The sequence below is a fragment of the Geotrypetes seraphini genome, chromosome 2 (genome assembly GCF_902459505.1).
Source record: "Geotrypetes seraphini chromosome 2, aGeoSer1.1, whole genome shotgun sequence".
In the NCBI taxonomy this organism is placed as follows: Eukaryota; Metazoa; Chordata; class Amphibia; order Gymnophiona; family Dermophiidae; genus Geotrypetes; species Geotrypetes seraphini.
Window position 1 is genome coordinate 69,544,476 of NC_047085.1, and position 18,878 is coordinate 69,563,353.

An 18,878-nucleotide genomic window follows, 5' to 3' on the forward strand; every position below is an offset into this window, starting at 1 on the left:
TCTTCGTTCCTCTAGTGAGTACAGCTGCAATTTATTTAGCCTTTCTTCATACGTGAGATCCCTGAGCCCCGAGACCATCCTGGTGGCCATTCGCTGAACCGACTCAACTCGCCGCACATCTTTCCGGTAGTGTGGCCTCCAGAATTGAACACAATACTCCAAATGAGGTCTCACCATGGATCTGTACAGTGGCATTATCACTTCAGGTCTCCTGCTGACAAAACCCCTACGGATACAACCCATCATTTGCCTTGCCTTGGAGGAAGCCTTTTCCACTTGATTGGCAGCCTTCATGTCATCACTAATGATCACCCCTAAATCACGTTCCGCCGTGGTCCTAGCCAAGGTCTCACCATTTAGTGTGTAAGTTCTGCATGGATTTCCCTTACCCAGGTGCATTACTTTACACTTTTTAGCATTAAAGCATAGCTGCCAAGTCGATGACCACTGTTCCAGTAGTAGTAGGTCCTGCATCATACTGTCAGGCAAAATGCTTTTGCCTACTATGTTGCATAGTTTGGTGTCGTCGGCAAACAAAGATACTTTTCCTCTAAGCCCTTGGGTCGTATCACCTATGAATAAGTTGAATAGAATCGGGCCCAAGACCGAGCCCTGTGGTACTCCACTGGTCACGCCTGACGTTTTGGAGGGGGTACCGTTAACCACTACCTTTTGAAGTCTACCGTGTAGCCAGTCCCTAACCCATGCAGTTAGTGTGTCCCCTAATCCCAGCGATTTCAGCTTGTTCAATAACCTGCGGTGTGGGACGCTATCAAAAGCTTTGCTGAAGTCCAAATATATCACGTCCAGAGACTCTCCAGCATCCAGTTGTCTAGTTACCCAGTCAAAGAAGCCAATCAGATTAGATTGGCAGGACCTGCCCTTGGTAAATCCGTGTTGGTGGGGATCACGTAGGTTTTCTTCGTCCAGGATTGTGTCATTGTATGATTAAAGTAAAAGATTAAAGTAAAAGATCAAAATGAGAACCAACTATACCTTTAAGGTATCTATGTGCAGTATTATTCTAAATCAAAAGTTAAAAATAGGTTAAAAGGGCAATTGAATGAGTTCAACTGGGTAGGAGACGAGCATGGGTTGAGGTCATGGGTCCTATAAAAAATGTATACATAAAGTACTATGAATAGGCAACGAATAAATACTAAAACAATTTTGCTGAAAGGAGGAGGAGATATCAATCATACATTACTTCAAGCAGAACAGAGGATTATTTTTCAAATCAACCCAGTCAACCCAGCAGGTCTTAATTCAGAGATAGGTTTTCATCCTTTCTTGTAATATCTTGTGATATTCTGTGGACGCATGCTCGCTATGCATTTGCAAATCTTCTGTCGCCTATGCGTGTCATGCACTACAGTTTGTAAAATATGGGGTCTTTTTACTAAGGTGCGCTAGTCATTTTAGTGCACGCTAAATGCTAACACATCCATAGACTATAATGGACGTGTTAGCGTTTAGTGCATGCTAAAACAGCTTGCGGGCCTTAGTAAAATAACCCCTATGTTAGCTAGTGTAAGACATTTGTGAAATTTGCAAGTTTGTCTGTCAAAAGTACTATGTGACAAGCAAACAAACGTGGATTTTGTGAAAAACTCAATGGTATCTAGAATACACTTTCACAAAAACAATATGCAATGTCAGGTGGAGAATAAACAGCACAGCTTAGGCTTAATTGTAGTGTGCAGTTAAAAAATGGAGGAAAAAGCCTCAGACTGGGACCCTCCCACTGTCACAAAAGTGGTTGACAGGTGGTTAGGCATTAACCTCATTGGCAAAAAACCTCCATTGCACTCCAGAATATATAAAGACCTTAAGCAGAGCTGTTAGTACTGAACGATAGAAGAAATAACTTTCAACTTATCTTCTGTTGATCGGTACATCAACGGTGGCTAGTGTTTCACAAGTCTGCTGCCTCAGGATGTAACTTCAATTGGGATGCCAGAACGCATCTCCTGTATCAAAAGTACTATACAAGCCATATAACTCATAATTTTTAATAACTGCATATCCTAAAATATGACCTTACCCTTGTGTGTATGCACACATATGTCAAAATGCTGTTTAGAGCTTATATTCTGTCTTTGTTTCATATCTTTTATGTCCTTTATATTGCCTGAAACATTGATAACATATACCATTATGTATTCAGGTCTTCATAACGCTTATAATCAAATTTTAAAAATTCTTTTCACAAAAATTGTATAATGTTTGATATTCCAAATGTTTAACATACACACATATAGGTGTCCTATACCATAGGCCCTTTTTCAATATGTCGCATAAGGACCATTTTGTTTAGTTTTACTTTATTTTCATAGAAAACAAGTTTAACGCACAGCACATCTTACAGTACCCTTTTGCGTTTAAACATAAGCCAAGTACATCATTGCACATATACACTTATTTGACTACATTACATTTACATAGTTTTCAATCACTAACAGCACGCTCAGGCACACGCATGACGTCACTACTTCTCTTTCTATTTTACTTGAGTTTTTCCCGCGGCGTTCATTTCACTTTCGTTTCAGTATCACACTGCGATGGATCACTACAAGCCTTAGGGGTCCTTAGTAAAAGGACCCCTTAGAGTTGGTAAGCATTCTGTTTTTTTCTATTTTTATCTTTTTCATTAAACAGGTCTTTTACTAAGGCACGCTAGCCGATTTAGCGTGCTAAATATTAGTGAGCACTAAATGCTAATGCGTCCATAGAATATAATGGGCATGTTAGCATTTAGTGCGCGCTAAATCGGCTGGCGCACTTTAGTAAAAGACCCCCTAAGTTTTCATGAGTCGTCTGTACCCCTTCTAGGATCGAGTTCATGTCGGTTTTTAAGGTTTCTTTTTATGTTTCCAGGAGTTGTTCACACCATCTTTAGAACCAATGATGTACTTGGAGATCTCTTGGATTACTCTGCTTACACCTCAGCGTGTTCATGCTCACTACCAGTTTATAAGTTATTTCTCCTTAGTTATTATCATTATTTTTATTTTTACTCTGTCGTTTACAAAATAAACATTTAGGGCTCCTTTTACTAAGGTGCGCTAGCGTTTTTAGCACATGCACATGATTAGTTTCAAGTTTTCAAGTTTATTAGGTGACTTGATTAATCGCTTAATCAGGATTTCTAAGCGATGTACACTTTAAAATTCACATTTGTTTAGGGGACAATACAATACGTACAAATACTTAAATAGGGCTAATTTACATTAAATTAACATTACTAAACAATGGGTAAGGAGGGAAGAAATACAATTCTTAAAGTAAAGAGAAGACATTAAGGGAAAATACAAAGGGGTAATAATTAACAAAAGTATAGCAAAGTTAAATAAGACAATAAAGTAGTAAAATTAAGTTGCGAAGGCATCTTTGAAAAGGAAGGTTTTTAACTCATTTTTAAATTTCCCAAACTCCTTCTCCTCCCGTAAAAAAATAGGGAGGGCGTTCCAAGTCTGCGGTGCAGTACAAGAAAAGATAAATTGTCGTCTCGTATTAATAATTTTTAGTGAGGGAATAGATAATAAATTTTGTTCACTAGATCGTAAAATTCTCTTTGCAGTATATGGAATTAGAAACCTAAATAAAAATGCAGGGGTCTTATTATATAGGGTTTTAATAGTAATTATACATAATTTATAAGTAATTCTGTGAATGACTGGTAGCCAATGAGCATTTTTGAGAAGTGGTGTTACATGATCAAATTTTTTAGACTTGGTTATTAATTTAATTGATGCATTTTGTATAATTTGTAATCGTTTTATTTCGTGTAACGCAATTCCTTTAAATAAAGAATTGCAGTAGTCGATTTTAGACATCACCAAAGAGTGAATCAGTATATTAAGTGCTTTGGGACAAAGAAACTTAGAGATGGAGCGAATTTTGCGTAACCTATAAAAGGTAGTTTTCACAATGTTACTGATGTGATCATGATAATTAAGTTTATTATCGAAGATTACCCCTAAAATTTTTGTATTTTTGACTGATTGTAGGGGAACGTTTTGAATTGAAATAGGAGTAACAAGAGGAAAACTATCCTTCCATGGAAAGAGCATAACGTTAGTTTTTTTGATATTAAGAGCCAGTCTGTTTTTATCCAGCCAATGATGAACTTGATCAAGTTTTCCATTAATAGCCGAAATTTCGTTTATATTATTATTATTTAATGGATGCAATAGCTGTATATCATCGGCGTAGGCAAAAACATTAAAACCTACGGATTGGCATAATGTCATTAGTGGTGCCAGAAAGATATTAAAAAGCAAAGGTGAAAGAATAGATCCTTGTGGAACCCCATGTGAAATCTGTGAAGGTAGGGATGAAGATTCATTGAAAATAACTGTGGATGTACGATCACTGAAGTAAGATGTAAACCAAGCTAGAACTTCATCTGTAACCCCAATAGATTGGAGTCTAGCAAGGAGTAATTGATGATCAATCGTATCAAACGCTGCTGAAAGATCAAGGGAAATTAACAGCAAAATACTACCGCCTGCTTAAAAGGAGGCGGTAGCGACTAGCACGCGCAATATTGTAAAAGGAGCCCTTAACAGATCACTTAGAATTTTGCATCTGGTCTCCCTCTTGTAATCACAACGGGCCATTCCCAAACCTCTGTCCCGAATTCCTTTGGATGGCCATGATTTTAAACATTTCTGATTTTGGTTTGTACTTTAGTATTTCCTTTTGTCTTTTAATTATCTTAGTACTTTTTAATTAACCAACACCCTCCACCCCATTGATTTTTAAAGCTTCAGCGATTTGTTTTAACCTTTATTATATGATCATATTTGTTAGAATTTAGCATGAATCTAAACTTGCCCCCTCTTCTACAAAGCCACGCAGTAACAGCCCCGAAGTCCATAGAGATTTAAAGGGCTTCAGGGCTGTTGCTGCACAGCAGCCGCTAGCGTGGCTTTGTAGAACAGGGGGTTGGTGTCTATTTTACTTTTAGCTTTCATCTTTTGCCTTTTAATTTGCTTTTACATTGTATCTTATTTCATCGTTCTTTGTCACCTCTCCAGACCGGTACAGGCTTCACTGATGGGTAATAGCTCACCATAGAATTCCTATGAGCATCGGAGCAATTATTGCCGCTTATGGCGCTAAAACACGTGCTACGTGTTAGTAAAGGAGGGGGGGGGGGTCTGTTAGGTCCTAGCTCACATTCGCTGTCTAACTCCAGCTCTAGCAGGATACACATTTCAAATCTGACATATTGTAATCATAAAACAGAAAATAAAATTATTTTTTCTTCCTTTTGTTGTCTGGTCATTATTCAAATCATGTTGGTCCCAGGCTCTGGTTTCTGTTTGTCTTCTGTTAACTTTCTTGCCAGGGTCTCCTGCCCATTTGACATTTTCTTTTTTCTCCATGCTCACCATCCATCTTCCATCTCTGTCCTCCCCTTCCATTTCCTTCCCCTCCCCCAGAGGTTTGGCACTTCTCCTTTTTTTGTCTCCATCTCCGCAGTCCAACATTTCTCTAATGACCACTCACCCCATCCAGTATTTCTCTCCCTTCACACCATCCCTTGGGTTCAACTTCTCTCCCTTTCTTTTCCCTCCTTTCCTACATTCCATTGACCACCATCTCTCTCCCTCTCCTGTTTTAAGACCCATTATTTCTTCCCCTTCCCCGTCCTCAGTCTGGCATATGCCCCTCTCTTTGGACCCCCCCTCCCTCCGTGTACTTCTAATGGCTACACCAGGGTGCCCTCTTCTCTCCACCGACTGGCTTCCCCCTGGCCTCCTGGTCTCACTTTTAAAATTATTTACTGTCTGCAGAGGATCGTCAGTGATGTAGCGATTCTAGCAGGCTGCAGTTGGCCTCCGCTGCACGTTTTCTCTGCTGCGGTCATGCCCCTCCTGTGACGTCACATCCTGTTTTGGGATGGACCATGGCAGAGGGAATGTGCAGTGGAGGCTGACGGCAGCCTGCTAGAATTGCTACAACACTGGGGATCCTCTGCCAGCCGTAATTAGTTTTGAAAGCAAGACCAGGCCAGGGGTTAGCCGAATGATGGTGGGGAGAAAACATGCCGGCCTTCAGGGAACCCCCCTAAAGCCTCAGAGCTGAGGTTACCCAAAGCACTTGCATCTATTAAGCACTTCCCGACCGACACCCACCCCCGACCGTTGGCTCTGACATTGGGACCAGTTGACAGGAAGAGGCAGTTCTTAGGACAGGCTTTTCGCTGCCAGAGCACTGCTGCTCCTGCTTTAGGAGGCCTGAAGGTATGCAGGGAGGATGGTTGGTCAGTGAATCAGAAAGCCTGATTGTAAAGAAAACGAATCAATGTAAATCGGTGAATCAGGCAGCACTATTGCTCAGCACAGAAAGACCTATCCAAAGCCACACTGATGAATACTGATTGAATGTAGGACTACCATTCAGCATTCAAACATTTTGTATTTACCGGGGAATAATGACATTAGTTACCAATCATCACTGAATATTGAACAATAAATCAGTAGGCCAACAAGCCTATTTTCAGCTGTAAGTAACACACTATGTATTATAACTTCTTTTCATGTATTTGCATGTGGTCACAATTTAGGTTTAGATGGAAAATTAACATCTCAGAAATTGATGAAATTTTTTCATGAGAGGATAACCAGAGTTTTGGGACATGATCTCAGCTAAGTCCAGAGTTAGGCCCTTTATTTGGGCCATTTTTATGTATCTGCAGAAGATGCCGAATGGGGACCTTCCTTGAAATTGGACCAATTGACATGGAATTACCCTAATATAAATTCTGTACTTGCATTTTGGGTCCTTTTATTAAGGTGCGCTAACCGATTTAGCACATGCTAAATGCTAAGGCGCCCTTAGACTATAATGGATGTCTTAGCATTTAGCGCGCGCTAATCTTTAGTGCGTGCTAAATCGGTTAGCGTGCCTTAAAATAAAAAAATGTTGAGCAACTTCTAAATGTTCATCAAAAGGTTTATAATTTGGTACAATTAACAGTGGTCAGACATAGAACAAAAATAGACTTCTAGAGGTCATGTCCCATGAGCTTGATTTTTTTTATCACCCTAATATATACATTTTTCTGTGTAATAAAAGAATGTGCAAAAAGATAATTTCTGAACAGCTCTGAGAATCTTTGAGCTGTAATAGTTCAGCCTCATGAAAGTCTGATTTTAACAACTGTGTTTTTTTTTCTATTTAATGTTACCAGTGGCTCCTTTAAATGAGAGTTACAGCATTCCATCTGCTTGGAAAGATTAGCCTTTTTGAAAAGCATAGTAACAAACCAGTTTTCTGCCTTGTCATAAACTATACAGGCAAAAAAAATCATAGCTGAACCGACTGCTTGTCACTAAGAAAAGAATAGCAGCTGCAAGTATTTGGAAGCTGGTTGAACAGCCACTGCAGGGGGAAGAGTAAATGTACTGTATTACATTGATTGAGAACATGTGTTGTCAAAATTGATCATAATGTTACTGTACTTTTTGTCAGACTGTTTGCTTTGTAAGGACTGTGCTATCACTTTGCAAAAAGATATCCATTTCATTCTGTCTCTGTAGGTTTGACCGCCTCCGTCCCTCTTGACAGCACAAGTTATTATATATGGTTTTCTGTTCCCTTTCATTAGTGTATTCAGTTTATTTCATCATGTGCTTGTATTTTGCTAAGGCATAAGGTAAGACCGGAAGGATATCAGCAAGGTGTAGTCCTGTGGGAACTGATCCTGGCTAATGAGAAAATTAGATTTAATCAAGACCGGGCAGCTCCTGCAGTGTGACTTGAGTCCAGCTCAAGTGGATGTAGGGATTATATTTCCTGTAGACAGTAGTTTGTATGGCATTAATGTAAAACTTTGCATCCAGAAACAAATTGTTACCTCCAGTAGCAGATTGGTGGTCTGGCATTTTAAATCTGGTTCTTTTTATTTTTTGTTTGTTGTGCCTTTTTATTTTTTTGCTCATTAAGCTCTGACTACCGTAATCCCAGATGTTCTAATTAAAGATCATATGAGCAGGATATCCAAGAGTGATCTTTTAAGTCTATCATTTAAAAAGATCCTAGTTTAACCTGTAGGGCGGATACCACTGTATTTTTTTCATACAATAACATAATGGTTGATCATTTTATGGAAGGCTTTGCGATGAAAAGGTATATACAGCGATTTGATGAGATTGTGTTGTGCGGGAACTCTGTCATAATGACATTTATTACAAACATATCTTTGGTTAAGTCAAGAAAAATACAATAATTTCCAGTTTGTACGTGTCTGCTGTTTTGTCGTTTATAATGATGTTTATACTATTCTATGTATTAAAATCTTCCTTGAGTTCATAATTGGGTAAAGTGGCCTATAAATGCTTGAAGTTAAATTAAATTGAATAATTGCTTTACTTGGACATCTCCAAATGATTAAGGCTAGTGCTTTTTTATGCCTTTTTTCAAGTAGTGTAGTAGTTGTGTTCCCTTCATTACATTTAAGTAAAGACCAACAAATAAGTTGTAGGTGATAACCCTTTTCGGGAGTCTAAATACATTTATGAGTAGCCTATGAGAGCTGTGCTTTCTTAGTACAGAATTAGCTATAAATACACTTGTCAAACCCCCCCCAAAAAAAGAAAAACAACAACAACAAAAAACCTAATCATTAGTTTTTGTTTTTTTTTTGTTGGTTTTTTTTGGGGGGGTTAGTTCTAGCCGTGTAGCATGGCAATTCTGCACGCACTAAAAACGCTATTGCAGCTTAGTAAAAGAAGCCCTTAATTTTCCCCACCACCAAATTTCCCCGCCCCGCTCCACCTGGCTACTTTTTCATGCCACCCGGCTGGAAAAAATTTCTGGGGAGAACACTGGGGGTGGGATAGGTCTTCAAGGGGGGGGGAGACAAGCCTTCAAGGGGGGAGGCAGGCCTTCAAAGGGGGAAAGACCTTCAAGGGGGGACAGACCTTCAGGGGAGGGGGGCTCTGGTATAGAAGTACACGGAGGGAGGGAAGGGGGGGTTCAAAGAGATGTGCATATGCTGGAATTTGGGGAGGAAGAAATGGGTCTGAAAATAGAGGAGAGGGAGCGAGGGAGAGAGATGATGGACAATGGGATTTAGGGAGGGAAGGAACAGAAAGGGAGAGAAGTTGGACGCAAGGGATGGTGTGGAGGGGGGGATAGAGATACTGGATAGGAGGGTAGTTGGGAAAAGAAAGGGAGAGATGGTGGACCCTGGGGTGGTGGAGAAGGAAGGAGAGATGCTGGATGAAAGGGTAGTTAAGAAAAGGTGGATCTGTGGAGGAAGACGAGAAAAAGGAAAGATGCCAAACCTCCTGGGGAGGGAAGAGAAATGGAAGGGGAGGACAGAGAACATAAGAACTGCCATCTCCGGATCAGACCCATGGTCCATCGAGTCTGGCGATCCGCACACGCGGAGGCCCAGTCAGGTATACACCTGATGTAGTTTTAGTCACCCATATCCCTCTATGCCTCTCATAAGGAGATGTGCATCTAATTTGCCTTTGAATCCTAGCACAGTGGATTCCTTAATAACCTCCTTTGGGAGAGCATTCCAGGCGTCCACCACTCGCTGCGTAAAGCAGAACTTTCTGACATTTGTCCTGGATTGTCCCCCCTTAGCTTCAAACCATGTCCTCTTGTCCGTGTCGCGTTGGACAATGTAAATAATTTATTTTCCTGCTCTATTTTATCGATGCCTTTCAGCATTTTGAACGTCTCGATCATGTCCCCTCGCATCCTCCTCTTCTCAAGGGAGAACAGTCCCAGTTTCTTGAGTCGTTCCTCATATTCCAAGTTCTCCATACCTCTTATTAGCTTCGTTGCTCGTCTCTGCACCCTCTCCAGCAGTTTTATATCCTTCTTTAGGTTGGGAGACCAATGTTGGACACAGTATTCCAAGTGTGGTCTGACCATTGCTCTATAAAGCGGCATTATGACTTTCTCCGATCTACTCGTGATTCCTTTCTTTATCATGCCCAACATTCTGTTTGCTTTCTTTGCTGCTGCCGCGCATTGTGCCGACGGCTTCAGGGTCCTATCTATCAGTACACCCAGGTCCTTTTCTTGTTCGCTCTTACCCAGAGTTGCGCCTGACATTCTATACTCGTGTTCCTTATTCTTACTACCTAAATGCATTACTTTGCATTTCTCCACGTTGAACTTCATCTGCCATTGCTCTGCCCATTTCTCTAACTGATACAAGTCGCTCTGGAGTTCCTCGCTATCCTCCTGCAATCTGATTGCCCGGCATAGCTTTGTGTCGTCTGCAAACTTAATGATCTCACTGGATATTCCGTCTTCCAGGTCATTGATATAAATATTAAATAGGATCGGCCCAAGTACCGAGCCCTGGGGCACACCACTAGTCACTTTCTCCCAGTCTGAGAACTTCCCATTTATGCCCACTCTCTGCTTTCTGTTTTCCAGCCATTTGCCTATCCACCTTTGTATATCTCCCTCTATTCCATGGCTTTGTAGTTTCCTGAGAAGTCTTTCATGTGGAACTTTGTCGAATGCTTTCTGGAAGTCCAAATATATTATGTCCACCGGCATTCCACTATCAATTTGCTTGTTCACGGTCTCAAAAAATTGGAGATGGAAGATGGATGGTTAGCAGGGAGAAAGAAGGAGACCCTGGCAAACAAGTTTATCAGAAGACAACCAGAGCCTGAGACCAACAAAATTTGAATAATGACCAGACAACAAAAGGTAGAAAAACTAATTTTATTTTCTGTTTTGTGATTACAATATGTCACATTTGACATAGCTGGTGTTAGACCGCAAATGTGAACTAGGATTTAACAGAGAGATGAAAAGTCTTTTTTGTTTGTTTATTTTGTTTACACCACAGCGCCAGTGTGGTTAGGAGAAGGGAAAGGGGGTGAAGAGGCTGTAAAATAAACCCATCAGGATGTTTGAAAAAAAAAGACCACCCAATTGGGCAGGAAAATCGAATCGAAAAACCAATTCAATAGGCTGAATTGAATCGAATCAAATTTTTTTTTCCCTTGAATCGGGCAGCACTAGTTTAGGGTATGGGCTTAGGGAAGAGGGTTAATTTCCACTATAGCTCCTAACCCATTATTGCCCCACGTACAAAATAAGTACCTGTATATAATATGTAAACTGCTTTAATTGTACAGGCGGTATATCAAATCCATCCCCTTTTCCTTCCCTTTCCCTACCTGAAAAAATGTGCAGTGAAGTAGAATTGAAAATGCACAAGTAGTTTTTGAGAGTTGTGATCTGCAAAAGTTAGAAGAATGGTTGAATGTTTGGCAACAAATATTCATTGTGAAGAAGTACAGAGTGATGCACCTGGGGAGTAGAAATCTGAGGGAACCGTATGTGCTAAGAGGGGAGAGGCTGATATGCACAAATGGGGAGAGGGACCTTGGAGTGATGGTGTCTGAGGATCTGAAGGCGACGAAGCTGTGTTACAAGGTGGTGGCTGTAGTAAGAAGGATGCTGGGCTGTTTAGAGAGAGGCTTAACCAGCAGAAGAAAGGAGGCGTTGATGCCCCTGTACAAGTCATTAGTGAGGCCTGGGAGTACTGTGTTCAGTTTTGGAGGCCATATCTGGCTAAGGATGTAAAAAGACTTCAAGCAGTCTAGAAAAAAGCAACAAAAATGGTATGGGGCTTGTGCCAAAGACATACAAGAAGAGACTGGAAAACCTGAATATGTATACTCTAGAGGAGAGGAGGGACAGGGGAGATATAATACAGACAATGAAATACTTGAAAGGTATTAATTTAGAAACAAATCTTTTCCAGAGGGCATGAATTAAAGTTGAGAGGTGGCAAACTTAGGAATAATGTTAGGAAATTCTTTTTCACAGAGAGGGTGGTGGATGCCTGGAATGCCCTCCCGAGGGAGATGGTGGAGATGAAAACAGTGACAGAATTTAAAAAAAGTGTGGGATGAACACGGAGGATCTCTAATGAGAAAATGAATGGAATAAAACAAACTGGGCAATCCTGCATGATCTGTGTCCCATATAAGGTGATTTGGTTTAGGATGAGCTGAGGAGGAAACCTGCAATCCTAGGCCTGTATTTAAAACTTAGGGCTTGTTTTACAAAGCCGCCCCGAAGCCCATATAGATTTAAAGGGCTTCAGGGCTGCTTTGTAAAACAGATCCTAAAAGACTTTGCTTCTATAACTGAGCCTGTGAAGTAACAGACTCGGGGGGGCTTGTTACCATTAAACCAGTGGTCTCAAACTCAAACCCGTGCAAAGTCACATTTTGGAGGGCCTTAGAAAATAAAATAGTTAATGTCTTATTAAAGAAATTACAGTTTTGCATGAGGTAAAACTCTATAGTTTATAAATCTTTCCTTTTGGCTAAGTCTTAATAATAATATTGTAATTTATAGCTAAAGAGACCTATGATCAAGAAAGTGTTTTATTTTACTTGCTTTTAGACCTGGGGAAAAATTGAAAACCAAAATTAATGTATTTAGACCCTGGGAAAAATAGAAAAACAAAATTAATGTGATTATGATAAAAATACCGAAGGCCTCAAAATAGTACCTGGTGGACCGCATATGGTTCCAGGGCTGCGAGTTTGAGACCACTGCATTAAACCTTTTGTGCACCTTAGAGTGTGTCCAGGCTAAACTAAACTAAACCTTAGGTTTATATACCGCATCATCTCCACAATCGTAGAGCTCGGCACGGTTTACAAGGTTTGAGAGAGAAAGGAACTCCAATGAAGGTTAAAGGGTATAGTGAGAAGGATATTTGGGGGGCTTAGGATGCTAAAGATGGGGTAAGTATTACATTTTTGAAAACAGCCAGGTTTTCAGATGTTTATGCACGAGTTGGAGAGAGCTCAGGATCCGAAGGGGGAAGGTAAGGTTGTTCCAGAGCGTAGTGAATCTGAAGGGGAGGGAGGTCCCTAGTTTTCCTGCATGGGAAAAGCCTTTTAATGAAGGAAAGGATAATTTTAGTTTGCGAGTGGGTCTGGTGGTATTAAGATTTAAGGAGTTCCAGGAGAGTGGGATGAAGGGAGGGAGGATGCCGTGAAGGATTTTAAAAGTTAAGACAGGCGCATTTAAAGTGGACCCTGGCGATAATCGGAAGCCAGTGAAGCTTGGACAGGAGCAGTGAGACATGGTCAAATTTATTTTTGCGAAGATGAGCTTGGCCGCAGCATTCTGGATCCGCTGAAGTCTATGAAGGTTTTTCTTGGTAAGGCTTAGATAGATTGAGTTGCAATAGTCCAATCTGGACAGGATGGTAGATTGGACGAGAACGGTAAAGTGATTTTGATGGAAATAGGATCTTACTTTCCTCAGCATGTGAAAACTGAAAAAGCATTTTTTTGCCAAGGAATTGAGGTGGTCGTTGAAAGACAAAGTGGAGTCGATGATGATGCCCAGAACATTGCTTGTGGACTCCAGCTGCAGAGTGGAGCCAGAGGACAGGGGGATGGAGGTGGGAAGTTGGTCTAGTTTAGGGCCGAGCCAAAGTAGTTTAGTTTTGGACTTGTTCAGTTTCATTTTGACAGTATGGGCCCAGGACTGGAGGTTCGTTATACAGGAGGATATGTTCTCCGAGAGGTTGGTAAGGTTTGGGTCGGTCTCGAGGAGGACTAGGATATCGTCAGCATAAGTGTAAATTGTTTCTAGGGGGGATAGATGGAGGAGTTTAAGGGAGAACATATAGGTGTATAGATGTTAAACAGAATAGGAGAAAGAGGAGAGCCTTGCGGGACTCCACACATTGGTTGCCAGGGGGCGGATGAGGTGCCATTCATGTTGACGGTGTAAGAACGAGAGCGTAAGAATTTTGAGAACTAGTCTAAGACTATGGAGTTGATGCCTATCTCGGAGAGTTGGTAGACTAGGATGTCATGGTGAACAACGTCAAAAGCAGCGGAAAGGTCGAATTGAAGGAGGACGGCAAACTTATTTCGAGAGTGGAGTAGTTGGACCTTTGAGATTGAGGAGGTCAGAAGTGATTCGGTGCTGAAATTGGGACGAAATCCATATTGGTAAGGTAGGAGGATAGAGATTCTTTCTAAATATGATGCGAGTTGGGTGGCTATGATGGACTCGAGCAACTTGGTTAATAGAGGGATATTTGCTATTGGGCGATAGCTGGATGGTGTGAAGGGGTCTAGGTCAGATTTTTTCAGTAGAGGGGTCAGGGCAATATGGCCCATTTCTGGGGAGAAAAGGCCTGAGTGTAAGGCGGAATTGATGAGTTCGGTAATAGAAGAGATGGCCTGCGCAGGAATTTTCTCAAATAGGTAGGAGGGGAATGGGTCTAAGGAGCAGTTGCAGGATTTCAGTTTGAGGCAAAGTTTGAGGACCGTGGATTCGGATACGAGCTCGAAGGTGGACCAGGATCTGTCGACTGGGATGAGGTAGGAGGTCGTTGGGGTAGAATTGGAGTCGGTGGGCACCAGGGAGTTGTAGGGGACTGTGGGTGGGAAGGGGGATCTCAAGGTGGTGTTCTTATCGTTGAAGAATTTCGCCAGAACACTAGCTGAGGGGGAGGAGGGGACCGAGGTGGAGCCTTTTTTGGAAGTTAAGGAACGCCAGATATTGAATAGAGTATTGCTTTGGTTGTTGGATCTGGTGATTTTGTCTCCGTAGAAGTTCTGTCTTGCTTTTTTCAGAACTGTATTGTAGAACTTGATGTTTCTGGTGCGTATCAGGCTAGGTTTTGAGTGTGTGTGTGTGTGTGTGTGTGTGTGTGTGCGCGCACAGGTTTTTACCTTAGAGAACCATTCAGCCTTCTAAATTACTGTTTGCCTTAGACTTAAAAGTACTACATATCACTAAGACTTGGGCAAGATGTGAATCATGTTGCTGGAGAGGAGTAATTGGGGGATTGATCCTACTCCCTACAGATTTGATCACTTGAGGCATGAATTGAAGACCAGAGCAGTCTGAGGAGCTGCTCAGAGATTTCTGTTCATTATTCCTTTATCCCTGGAGAGGAGAGGGGGATACCCTGGGTGACTAGCCCTTCAGAAACATCATGGCCTGAGGTACAGAATGTGGTGTAGTGGTTAAAGCTACAGCCTCAGCACCCTGAGGTTGTGGGTTCAAACCCACGCTGCTCTTTGTGACCCTGGGCAAGTCGCTTAATCCCCTCATTGCCCCAAGTATATTTAGATAGATTGTGAGCCCGCCAGGACAGACAGAGAAAAATGGTTGAGTACCTGAATAAATTCATGTAAACTGTTCTGTTCATCCAGTGGAGCTCAGTATAGAAACTTGAATGAATAAATAACTAAGGTAGGGAGCACTTTGACATGTGATGGGAGGAAGGGCCAGTAACCTATCAGAGATTTTAATACCCATTTCATAAAGGGGTACAGTGGGGAGTGGAGAATCTTCCTGGAAGCATTTGTTAACTACATCTTTTGAAATGTAGTTAACATTCTTGATAGATTTCTTTTCCTAACAATCAAATTGTGTGATAAATACATCTCAGTGACAGATGTTCAAAATCTAATGCTGGTGCTAGATGCGATTAGTGCTGTACTAGCTCCGAAAGCGCTGGTACTGTTGCGGATACACAGGAGTCTGTACTGTAGTTATTGATTCACATTTCCCACAAACTGCAAAAGGGTATCACTTAAAGAACTTGAAACTCCTCCCCTTCTGCAGTGAAGCACAGAACCCTCCTCAGTTTTCCTTTTGCAAGCGAACTCAGAAGGCGTCTTTTACTCTGCTTTGCTTCTCTTTATTATTTTGGGGTATTTTTTGTCAGATTTTTGAAATTCGTCATGGTTTTGGTATTGAGGAGGGTGCTGTGTGTGGAGTATGAAGGGGAGGCGTTTCAAGTTCTTAAAGTGATACCCTTCTGTAGTTTGCGGGAAATGGGAATCAACAGCTGACTAGATCTTAGTAGCGCATTTGATTTAGTCAATCACGAAATTTTATTAAAATGCTTGAATTCTGTTGGTATTAGGGCAAGTTCTTAAATGGTTAAGTGGTTTTTTGAATTCTCAAACCTATCAGGTTCGTTTTAATGATTGTTACTCTCATAAGTGGAAAAATTAACGTGACGTCCCCCAGGGTTCTCCATTCTCTCCAGCTCTTTTTAATCTTTATTTAGCTTCTCTTGGAAGCAGACTTGCTTCCTTCAGAATTAAATTCTACAACTACACAGACGATATAACAATAGTTGTTTCTAGTACCTCATTATCATTAGATACTATGCAAATTCTAACAGCTATAATGAAGATTGTAGAATTATGGATGAGAGATTTGAAATTGAAACTTAAAACAGACAAACCAAAATTCTTTCTAGCCTCTCATAACAAAATCAAAGAGGATAAATTAACATTAAATGGGATTAGTAATCTCATCATTACGGTAATTAAAATCTTGGGCATCCTTTTGGATCGTAATTTGACACTGGACACACAAATTAATATTTTAGTCAAGAAAAGTTATTTCATGCTTTTGAAACTTCAGGCAATTAAATCTTAGGGCTCCTTTTACAAAAGTGTGCTAGCATTTTTAGCGCACGCACCGGATTAGCGTGCGCTAGCCAAAAAACTACTGCCTGCTCAAGAGGAGGCGGTAGTGGCTAGTGCACACGGCATTTTAGCGCTCACTATTCCGTGCATTAAGGCCCTAATGCACCTTTGTAAAAGGAGCCCTTAGTTTAATTTTTCAGCATGCAGACTAGAGAGTGACATGGGGAGAAAATTTGTCCCTGTCTCCGCCCCGTCCCCGTGGACTCGGTTCCTGCCCCTACCCCATCCCCACAAGCTCAGTCCCCGTCTTCTTCCTGTCCCTGCGAGCTCGGTCTCCGTTTCATCCCCACGAGCTCAGCATCTCTCTCTCTGCAGGTGGGGGTTTCGTCACTGTTCTGGGAGGGGGGGAGGGGTGTTCGCCAGCAGCATGGGTTTTTTTGCAGTGGGAGAGAATCAACATCTCTCACGCTGCAGGTGGGGGAGTTTGTTTTTTCTTTACATGTTTTTTTCTGGGGAATGTGCCCATCGCTATCACCAGTGATGGGCATATGCAAATTTAGCGAATCTTGATTGCTGTTAGATTTTGCAAATTATCTAATGATAATGAGATAATAGAAACAACTATTGTTCTCGTATATCATCTGTGTAGTTGTAGAATTTAATTCTGAAGGAAGCAAGTTGAAAATGGGCCTTCCCTCCTCGGTGCAACTTGAAATGCACCAGGGAGGGGCCTGAAGCTCTGATAGTCTCAAGTTGTTTAAGGCCTCTCCCATGGACCAATCAGAGCCTCAGGCCACTCCCTGGATGCACCGTGAAGGGGCCTAAGGCTCTGATTGCTTCGGAACCCATTGGAGGGGCCTTAGACGTCTGGACCAATCAGAGCCTTAGGCCCCTTCACGGTGCATCTGGCCAGCCGGGAGGAGGGAGTCTGCGTCCCTCTGTACATCTATTTGGAAGTAAAGGTGAGAGGGAAGGGGCCTCAGAGGCGGAGGGAGGTGTTTTATGGCAGGTGGGGGGTTGCCGCCGTTCTGTGTGTGTGTGTTTGCTGGCGGCATGGGATTTTTCCACAGCGGGAGAGAATTGGCATCTCTCCTGCTGCAGGTGGGGGTGTCGCCGCCATTACGGGTGGGGGGAGGGTGGCTGGCATCCCAGCACAGACTTTATAACAGTCTCTGACACTCGTGGACCAGTCGCTTTTTTTGTCGCCAAATGCCGACACTGCTTTTAGAAAATGGCTTGGCATTTTTTAAGAATCCACTGGATGGCTCATTTCAATGTTGAAGAGCCCATTTGTATATCATTGTTGGAGACTGCTAGAAAGCTTGCTATTGACAGAGATAATCCATTTTGATAATCTGCCGCTAAAATTCATACAGGCTAAACAGTTTATCAATGGTATTAAAGTTTTGAAAATCTGGGCCTAGATAAGTAAGGTGATTTTCTTTATGTTGCTATAGAAATAATGAATAGTAGTAGTAGTAATATATCTTGCTAGGATGAGTTTCCATGGACACTCAAACTGAGAATTGTAGACCTTTGTTCAGATCTTGAGTAGAGCACAAAATAACATCTGATTTTAGAAATTAATATAACATTTTTTGTGTTTCTGTTCTTTTATTAGCAAACTTAAGAAACTGAGTGAAGACAGTTTGACTAAGCAGCCTGAGGAAGTCTTTGATGTTTTAGAAAAACTTGGAGAGGGGTAAGTACTAAGCTGGAAAAATGATTAAAGGTACTATTGTGTAAAATATAAAGATAAGCATGACTAAAAAACATAGCAGTTTATTAAAGTGTGTTACATTGCTGTTCAGCACTGTGATCTGGACAGCTCCTGTGATGGACAGACACATTGACATTAATAGTGCTTCCTGTGCAAAAGGAACATGAGTCTTGACCAGTGGTTATTCCCCTTTACCCTCAAGTTTTGCAAAAGGAATCATCCACAGCTTTTCAGCTTTGCATCCATGACTCAGAGGGCAGTGCCCTATCTCCCCAGTTTTTCCTTTTGCATGCGAGTTGACAAGGCAATTTTTCTTTTGCTCTGCAATTGGTTTATTCATTTTGGGTTTTAATCCAAAGTTTGAGGCTTCATGGTACTGCAGAGGTTCCCAGGATTTCTGGGAAAGCTCTATCTTGGAGAAGATACAGTCATTCTGTGGTTCAGAGAGCTGTAGCTGGGGGGTGATGGGGGAAACCCTTTCACAGGGAATTTACCTAACCAGCCTACACTAACTCTTAGGGTAGTTTGGGGTGCGGTCCCCTGGGAGCTCAGCTTGCCCCTGATTTATCAGTTGCTTTAGTACAGGCTGAGTGGCCCTGTGTTGATCCAGAGGACTGCAGTGGGTGCTGGCTACATCCCCACTTGAAGACACATAAGGAGATAGTGGGGTTGAGGGTTTCAGGCTTTCAGAGCCTGTCTAAAAAGCAGACCGAAGAGAC

At 41.7% G+C, this 18,878-nt stretch overlaps 1 protein-coding gene across 3 annotated transcripts in view; it reads left to right on the forward strand.

Moving 5' to 3' along the window:
- Positions 1-18,878, forward strand: part of STK3 (serine/threonine kinase 3) — a 331,931-nt gene that overhangs the window by 9,095 nt on the left and 303,958 nt on the right. For all 3 annotated transcript variants that reach the window (XM_033934587.1, XM_033934585.1, XM_033934586.1), the window contains exon 2: positions 18,061-18,141. Coding sequence is in view for 2 of the 3 variants with exons in the window: in XM_033934585.1 (XP_033790476.1) it covers positions 18,061-18,141 (81 nt within the window). In the remaining variant the exon portion in view is untranslated. The remainder of the gene's footprint in view (positions 1-18,060; positions 18,142-18,878) is intronic.